General features: G+C 37.1%; 3 protein-coding genes across 3 annotated transcripts; 1 reads left to right on the forward strand and 2 right to left on the reverse strand.

The window, feature by feature from the left end:
• Positions 1–690: 690 nt before the first annotated feature.
• LOC116175922 (ATP synthase subunit g, mitochondrial) lies at positions 691–1,269 on the reverse strand. Its single transcript, XM_031494311.1, has 2 exons — positions 1,095–1,269; positions 691–1,045 (listed from the first exon to the last, which is right to left on the reverse strand). Exons 1-2 carry the CDS (start codon positions 1,132–1,134, stop codon positions 786–788), a joined length of 300 nt encoding a protein of 99 aa, XP_031350171.1. The 5' UTR covers positions 1,135–1,269; the 3' UTR covers positions 691–785.
• A 98-nt stretch (positions 1,270–1,367) lies between these two features.
• Positions 1,368–2,739, forward strand: LOC116175900 (post-GPI attachment to proteins factor 2). Its single transcript, XM_031494267.1, has 3 exons — positions 1,368–1,820; positions 1,869–2,084; positions 2,134–2,739. The coding sequence occupies exons 1-3, from the start codon at positions 1,394–1,396 to the stop codon at positions 2,268–2,270; spliced, it is 780 nt and encodes a 259-aa protein (XP_031350127.1). The 5' UTR covers positions 1,368–1,393; the 3' UTR covers positions 2,271–2,739.
• Positions 2,740–6,179: 3,440 nt separating this feature from the next.
• Positions 6,180–8,125, reverse strand: LOC116175866 (L-2-hydroxyglutarate dehydrogenase, mitochondrial-like). Its single transcript, XM_031494216.1, has 4 exons — positions 7,956–8,125; positions 7,384–7,903; positions 7,000–7,337; positions 6,180–6,954 (listed from the first exon to the last, which is right to left on the reverse strand). Exons 1-4 carry the CDS (start codon positions 8,036–8,038, stop codon positions 6,576–6,578), a joined length of 1,320 nt encoding a protein of 439 aa, XP_031350076.1. The 5' UTR covers positions 8,039–8,125; the 3' UTR covers positions 6,180–6,575.
• Positions 8,126–8,519: the final 394 nt, after the last annotated feature.

Consider the following 8,519-nt stretch of genomic DNA (forward strand, 5'->3'; position numbering starts at 1 on the left):
ACTTTCTTAACAATATAATATGTTAATTTAGAGGACTTCAAGTACTAGTAGTGAAAAAGATAGTATATATACCATGGTAGAGAAGTCTATTATTGCCTTCGCACATTACATCCCTAATCTTGATGCTCAGGCAATAAGACTAAACTTCTCTACCTTGGTATATAATGTACTACTAACCAGGGCCGGACTGGCCCAGGCCGCCCGAGCGGCCGGGGCCCCGCGCTAGCGGGGGCCCTCGTGGAACCGCGAAGCGGAGCCTCCGTCGCGAGGCCCTGCTAAAGTGCTAATTCCCAGCTAACCCGAGACTCCGCCATGTGGAGTAGCGTGTCAACTGGGCTCGCTCGCTTGCTAAATTAATTGATAAATTTACCAATACGTCACTGCAATTACAGCGCCTTTTCCTTTAATTTAATGTTCAATACTATTCAGCAAGTTGTTTGAAATACAATTAAAAAAACCTGCAAATCCCTTGTCTTCTTTTTCGGGGGGGCCTTTTGGTCATGGAGCGCCCGGGGCCTTTACCCACCCAGTCCGGCCCTGCTACTAACAGGCCCCTCGAAGACAAGTGCAGACCTTATAAGCGAATAATAATAATACACAAAAATTGGTTTGTCAAATAACTTTTTCGTTTTGCATCCAATATTTCGGACCTATTTGTTACCGATGAATCATGGTAGCAGAGCAAAATTCTTTTGTTTCCATAGGGTTTTATTTATATTCCTCCGATGATAGGAGCTAACATTACATGATTGACAACCAATTTATCTACAATTTACGCAAATTTTTTACACTTTGTAACCTACAATGTGACGTTTTCCAATACATTCGCCAACGAAAAACCAACATAAAACTTCAACGGTGACCAACGTATTTAACCATGCTTCCTTGACGGGGGTCTGCCTCCACGCACCCGATTTCGCTCCGGAAATAATTTTACCAATACCGGAGCGTATTTGCGGAATTTCGGCCGGCGTAGGAGGTACTAGTTCTACTTTAGCGTATTTTACAAACAACGCGATTCTGGGTTTCGCATATTCGATGGCCACTGAAATAGTAACTTGGTTATATAACCTCTACCAATTATTATTACGTACTTTTGCTCAATTCCGGTAGCTTAGCCGCTAGCTTTGCCATTGTGCTTGTGTATTCTTTAGACGATGTTAAAATGGGCCGAAAATGAAATTTGCACGGTTTATTTGGTGGTAAAGTCAGGGACAGGGTAACCCACAAATCACAGAAGAAAATCACAGGTCCCGGCCGTCAAAAAAACCAATTCTGCCAAATAAGGGACAACAGTTCTGCCAACCAAACCAAATTCGTTGGCACTGCCTTTTCAGTTTTGTTTGGAAATAATCTGAGGAATTATGAGCTCACCCTCACTTTGAAGAAAATAATGGCCTCTGAAGCGAGATACAAATTATTGTATGAAGAATATGAGACAACAACATTCGTTAACGTCCCCTTTGACAAAATAGCATGGGTGACTGTTGGTCTTCCCTTTGTTGCCTTTATCTTTTGTGTTTTTTATTCGGTCCTGTACAATTTTGAAAGTGCAACTTCCTCTCATTGTCACGTGTATAATGTACTGCCTTCGATATCATCCGCAATCGGAAACTTTTCACCGCAACGTGAAATTTGGCAATTTGCCGTTGCCCTACATGCTCTACCACGTTTTTGCGTAGCTGCGGCATATTTGCAATATCATAAAGAAGTACTATACCCGTGGGCGTTAAGTATGAGCGTGGTGGCGTGCCTGTTTAATATTATTGAAAACTTTGCTCTAATTATATTATCATTTTGGACGTCGTCCGACAATTATCGTAAGTTGTGTGTTGTTGAAGTTAACGCGTAGTAACATGCAATTACAGCTGTTCACAAAGTGTCATTTATAACATTTATTGTTGCGTCCGAATTATACATGCTGCTTGCCTGGCTGTTGAACAAGCGTTGCAGACGACACCAACGAAACATTGCAGAGACTAAGAGTTTAAAATGGAAAAAAAGATTGGTGCTGTTTAACATATCATGTATTGTAACCGCCACATACTTTTTTATTAGGCATAATATGTGGTGCGAAAACTATGGTAAGTTTCTACCACAACCAAGATGCGTTCTTAACAAAATCTCTTTTAGTGTATTCGTTGTTTGCATTTTTTGAATATATGGTTGTACTGTCCAACATGGCATTCCACATGATGGCCAAATTAGATTTTAAGGAAAGAAACCTAGTCATTTCAAAATCTGGAGTGTCTCTACAGTACGATCGGTAGCAAACGATTACTTAGGTTTAATTGTTAATGTAGTTTCAGTAAACAATTGGAATTTAACACAAAATTTTTATCTACTGTTATATTCATGGAGGGAAGTTTTAAACTATAAAACAATTGTCCAATTTTTTCTACACTATAGCTAAGATGCCTGTGGTCACTATTGTAATCAGATCAATAGCAGCTGCCTCTTAAAATGCACCATGGAAACGATGTAATATGTTTTAGTGTAGAAAAATCTTCTCATTTTATATTTCACAATTTACCAATGCACCACATTTAGGCATATTGTATATATTGGAAACTTAAAGTATATTGACTAAGCCTTATTGTTAAGTCACCTGAAGTAACTAAATACTTTATAATTTTATATGTATATATTACAATATTTACACGCTCATACATGTAAAATTGTTCGCATGCCATTTACACATGTAAACGCTAGTTGTAATAAATGTCTCTTGGGAGAGTTGCCATTTGTATTATGTGTAAATTTTAATATTATGGTTACAGCCCTAAAAATTAACTTTGAGATGTGGGTTTCTTACAACCTCTTATATCAGAATTAAAAATAATTTCTGTATATAGGCAGCCGATCCAGCAAACCTTTAGCTCCTGATCATTACAATAAAGAGACTACGACTACATAGTTCAAATATCCATGCTCGAACCAAGGGCCCTAAATCCACTGCGCCACATGGGTCGGATTAAGGAACGCAATTTACTTGCGAAATAATAATTCATTGCAAATAAAATTATTATTCCAACATTGCACTTTTGCATTAAATTCAAATTGAAAGTAATAATTAGGCACAAACAGTCAATGTGGCCAGTGGATATAGGTGAGGTTCGGTCCCACCTAGAACATGCCATCTCTAGAAATTATGGTTCCTTGACAAAATAAGAAACAAGGATCTACCAAACTCTACATACAAATTACAATTAGTCTCTGTAATTAATATCAAACAAGGAAACAAAAATATTTGGAGTACCTACCCCAAAAATTACAGCCCTATTCAAAAACGGATTGTGACCAAAATACCAATCAAAGAAACAGAAGTGTTTGACAATTAGTTTTTTTAGAAAAATTGTAATCTTCGAATCGAAGGTCTATATTTTGATCTGCATTTAAAGGGTCGCATGTGGACAAATTAAACAGAGAAATAAAAATATCTGAAGTACCACAAACAAAACTAAACAAGAACACGAAGATATACGTCATACAACCAAAATTACAACCCCCACCCAGATAATATTGTATATTTCTGCAATATACCAGGAATATTCAAAAAGGTACATTTGACCATCTATTAAATATACTATGGAATGTATACGTGCCTTGTAAGATATTGTAGCGAATATTCCAGAAATGCCGGGCGCCATGTAAGATTAATCATTTTCGATAAAGGACGAAAGCTGATATGACGTAATCTTTCCTAGAAATATGACATATGTTTGTTCAAGAACATTCTAAAGCGTCCTTGAGCACTCGAGAACATTCTAGAGAGAATGTTGTTGGCTATATACGCAAATCGAATTGTGTTTCGCGTTCAGTTATAACATCGACTTGGGGCCATCCATGACAAAGATCGCAATAATATCCAGTTAGCTAGCGGCAGTACGACTTGAAGGCCCAAGCAACTCGAAATTTGGGTTGGATGTAATGTCTCCAGAAGAGGCGCGGGCTATTTCCGAAATTACTATCAAGAGGAAAACCAGTCATAGTTGGCATAAATCGCTTAGGTCCATAAGCGGGACGGAACGAGCCCGACGAACAGAAAGCAGCGAATGTGATTTAAGCGAAACCACCACAGTCTACTTTCGCAGAATTTATGGCACATTACTCCGGAAGAGACGTTTAGGTGTTGTCCTTGAGTTTCGTACTCGAAATTATGACCACACCGTATATTTGTAAAGTCGACCAGCTTTGCTGAACACCCGGTACCTATCTAAAGAATTTTAAGTTTGGCGCTCCGTTGCTAAGTCGTTTCTGAATTTACTGATTTGCTCTAAAAGACACTCCTCGCGTCTCCTTTTTTGTGGGTTTTCATATTGTTTAATTGTTTGTTTTACTGCCGATAACCCATGTAAGTTAAGTTGCGAATTTATCAGTTTTGCGATCGTTTCTGTAGGAATATCAGCCAATTACAGCCACCGAAAGCTATCTTACCAGAAAAGAGAGCAAATTAATATTTTAGAATTTCAGACATTATTAACAGGTTTTGTTTTCTATGGTAAATTTAGAGCGAACATTGGAACGATAATAATAATAGCGGCTTTACTTTTTTTGTTTCGTACAGAGAATAAGAGATAAGGTTATAAAGCTTCATAGATACCAGGTGATATCGATGATCTCGCCGTTTGACCTGCGAATTCCAATTATTAGCAATGCAGGTAGTAATTGCAATACTGAATTTGAAGATTTCATTCCGACTAATTGGATAAGTATAATGAAGGATTGACATTTAAATAATTTACAAAAAAACCCGTCCGTTTGAGCTAATTAAACAGTTTAATTGGGGTTAAATTATCGTAGCTATACGTGTATGAAATGGGAATTCCGGTTACTCCCTACTCCACATTGACGTTTCGATAAATAAAAAACGCACTACCAATAATTTGAATCTTATTTCTTTTGCATCTTCGCCGCTACGTTTTATCTTCTGTTTCTAGCCTTTAACAGAATAATCGCCGATTGTGCGTGAACTACCCCAAGTTTGTCACAATCTAATGATTTGTTTGAATCACCAGCGGAATACGCTTTGGCTCATTTTCTACCCAAGAATGTGAAGATGTCCCGAGGTATTTCCGTAGTAGAATTCAAGTTCCGGTTTGGGCGCTTAAGAGAAATTTATCCTCAACCTCCTGAGGTTGGTAGAGCGTGTTTTCTACAGGAGCAGGGGCGGTTCTTTTATTCCCTGGTAATTAAGTCTTGTGAGAAACCTGGTTACAAATTGATATTTAATTTATATAAAGAAGATTTCGAAGTTTGAATCTAAAATTTTATAATTATTTGCAAACAGGGGTAGTTCTCTCCACCAACTGTTTGAAATAATAATAATAATTGACTTTATTCCCATACAAAATGATATACATGAGCATTCACTACATGAGTAAAACAAAAAAAATTTCTTTTTAAGATATCTACAGGAAAAAACAAGAGGAGAAAAGAGAAGAAAGAAAGTGAATTTTTTAACATCAAAAAGAAATTTAATAGGGATTCTCTATGCACTAAGCATACAGCCCTGAGTTAAAGTGTAGCTTTAGTGAGTAAGTAGAACCTAAATTCAACTGTTCAGGCAAATCAATAATATTTCATCATTCTTTCTTAGATTTAACATTAGTGGTTACCATAGCCATTATGATATGTATCACTATGGTGGTTACTGATTATTATTAACGATAAAAATGACTATTTTACGTATGTTAAAAAAAGTCGGTGTGTAAACTTTGCCATTAAATAGATTAATTTATAACGGTTATTATTATTTATCACTTTATTGCTTGTACTATGTACTCAAATTTATAACACGTGAATTTTACTATTTATCACTTTGGTATCAATATTGGAACTTCTATTAAACAATATTTAATCATAAGCTTCTAGAGAATTCTAGAGCCAGCACATCATACTTCCTGGAAAGTACATGTTAATATCTTGCAATGTGAATTACGTTCAAAGTTGTAAAATTTGTAATCAAAATGAGTCAAAAACATTGCCGATTTCAAAATACGCGTATGGGGTCAGTTAAAGAGGGTTGAAGAGTGTGTGAGAGATTTGCAGTAAAGAGTAACTAGAACCTTAATTCAAAATTTTGGGTAAATCAGTGCTGTTTGGCAGTATTGCAATGCTTTACCTAGAATTACTGGATTAGGGATAAGGACAGGGAAAACCCAATGAAATTGTTACTATTCTAAAGGAGCCTGGTCAAACAATAGGCATCATATAATCAGCTTACAAACGACTTTAACAATTTATTATTAATATTATTATTATATTTTGTGCATTGCACATGTTACCCCCTCTTATTGCGTTAATAGAACCTCGCGTCATTTACGTTTTTAATTTTTAAAATAAATATCAAAATGCAAAAATATTGAAGAAGTAAATTTTAGAATTTTTATAATACAATTGCAGTGCTTTTAAAGAATAACCCTAAAAACCATAGAAAAGTAATTAGGACTAGACACCAACCACCAGAGGATAATTTAGTGTGGAAGGCACTCTGGCTGTGGCCACATTCCGATGAAGATGGTGTATTGTGTGTTGCCTATTTCAATTCCAGTAAAGGGTATCTCAGAGTCAGTTTACGACAATTTAAACTGTTCCTCCAATTTGTCTGCTATCATTTTTGCTATAGCCTGTGAGCTTGTTGCTCCCGGAGACGGTGCATTTCTGCAATGCAAAATTCTCTTCCCTAATTTGCTGTCGCCCATATCAAAAACAAAGTCATCGACTAAGTTTCCATCTTTATCCAAGGCCTGGGCACGAACACCCGTCGGGCCTCTGGTAATATCGCTTGCGGCAAGATCCGGTACGAACTTTTGTAAATCCTTAACTCTCAACGATGTAAAAATAGACTTGATCATCTCTTCGGTGCCCGCCATTACAAATTTACTTGCCAATTTACGAAAACCAGAATACTGAAGTGCATCCCATAATTCCGAAAGGTTAATATCGAACCAACTAAAATTTTCGGATAAACGATGTAATAGTAATTGTAGTACTAACGTATATCCTTCGCGTTTAAACGCGAGAACTGCATTAGGTCCGAGCCACACACTACCGTCCATTCGGGGAGTGAAATGAACACCTAAAAAGGGAAATCTCGGGTCCGGTACCGGATAAATATTTCCCTTGATGATCGATTGTTTTTCTGGTGTTAGAAGTAGGTACTCTCCACGAAAAGGTACAATTCGTGGATCTCTCGAACAACCCGATAACTCCGCTAAGATATCAGAGTACAAACCACCGCACGTTAGCACGTATTTCGCCTGTAATGTTTCGCCACTCTTGGTTTCAATACATACAGGATAGTCGGCATCGGGTGCTTCGCTAAAACCATTAACCTAAACAGATTAATTACACTTAACCAAGTGCTCGTGTAATTCATACGTGAAAGTTATAAAAAATGTCACCTCCCACACTTTGGAAGTCCTTAGCGTAACTGTTGCAAACGACTATAAAGTCTATAATTCCTGTGTGAGGTGACCATAGTGCTTTAATACCTGTACATTTTGGCTCATATGTCTTTATCTTATCGCCATCAATTATCTCTAAATCTTTTACATTATTCTTCTGGCCACGCTCGTACAGATCTAGTAAATTGGATAGTTCACCTTCATTGGTGGCCACAATGAGTTTACCGACTTTTTTGTACGGAATCTTTCTTTCGTCGCAATAACTATACGTTAACTGTAGTCCTTCGACGCACAATTTGGCTTTTAATGACCCGGGTTTGTAATAAATCCCAGCGTGTATGACACCGCTGTTGTGACCGCTCTGATGCATCGCAAGCTTCGACTCCTTCTCTACGATTGCCATCTTTAAGTGTGGGTGTCGGCATAAACATTCTCGGGCGGATGCGACACCAACTATGCCACCACCGACCACTACAACATCATACTTCGGTATCCTTATAAATTTAGTGTTGAAAAATTATAAACAATTGTTCATTAGGTCCTTACGACTCTTTCGCAGTTGAATATGATGGTTTCCTCATGGAATATGGCACATTTTTCAAGGTTTTTGTCAGATGTTTTGAGAACATTTTCAAAATAATCTGAAGAGGTTAATCACAGGATGAAAACTCAAGGTCGTTACCAATTATGATCGTGAAACATTTTTAAAGTATTCCAATTGCGCGCGCTACAAAATTCAAATGTCACTTGACACTATACGACAGAACATAGAATAGTGATCATTAATGCAGGTGAAACCATAGACATATGTCCATTTGTTTTTCTGCATAATGTTCACACAAAAAGGATTCTGCCTAGGGGTCGTCCCTACGGGGACCACTCACACCTAGGAACCAGGGCCTGTTTAGTGTGCATACCATTGAGTTAGAATAATAAAAAAATAATAAAAGTGGCGTAGTTGTAATCAACACTATAACTTGAAGTACAGTGTAGAAAGAACGTCAAATAAAACATTGAAATTGTGCAAACTTTGTTTAACAATGATTGTTATTATTATGAAGATTGTGAACATTCGGAAATTTAATCGAAGTAATTTACATTGCAAAACTA

The sequence above is a fragment of the Photinus pyralis genome, unplaced genomic scaffold (genome assembly GCF_008802855.1).
Source record: "Photinus pyralis isolate 1611_PpyrPB1 unplaced genomic scaffold, Ppyr1.3 Ppyr1.4_LG1, whole genome shotgun sequence".
NCBI classification, from domain to species: Eukaryota; Metazoa; Arthropoda; class Insecta; order Coleoptera; family Lampyridae; genus Photinus; species Photinus pyralis.

Coding starts and splice junctions, on each gene's coding strand:
- LOC116175922 (XM_031494311.1), bottom strand. CDS start 1,134: ATGGCAAAGCTAGCGGCTAAGCTACCGGAATTGAGCAAAA. Junction 1,046..1,094: donor GCTACCGGAATTGAGCAAAA/GTACGTAATAAT, acceptor TTACTATTTCAG/TGGCCATCGAATATGCGAAA.
- LOC116175900 (XM_031494267.1), top strand. CDS start 1,394: ATGGCCTCTGAAGCGAGATACAAATTATTGTATGAAGAATATGAGACA. Junction 1,821..1,868: donor GACGTCGTCCGACAATTATC/GTAAGTTGTGTG, acceptor ATGCAATTACAG/CTGTTCACAAAGTGTCATTT. Junction 2,085..2,133: donor TATGTGGTGCGAAAACTATG/GTAAGTTTCTAC, acceptor AATCTCTTTTAG/TGTATTCGTTGTTTGCATTT.
- LOC116175866 (XM_031494216.1), bottom strand. CDS start 8,038: ATGTTCTCAAAACATCTGACAAAAACCTTGAAAAATGTGCCATATTCC. Junction 7,904..7,955: donor TATTCAACTGCGAAAGAGTC/GTAAGGACCTAA, acceptor TAAATTTATAAG/GATACCGAAGTATGATGTTG. Junction 7,338..7,383: donor ACATTTTTTATAACTTTCAC/GTATGAATTACA, acceptor TAATCTGTTTAG/GTTAATGGTTTTAGCGAAGC.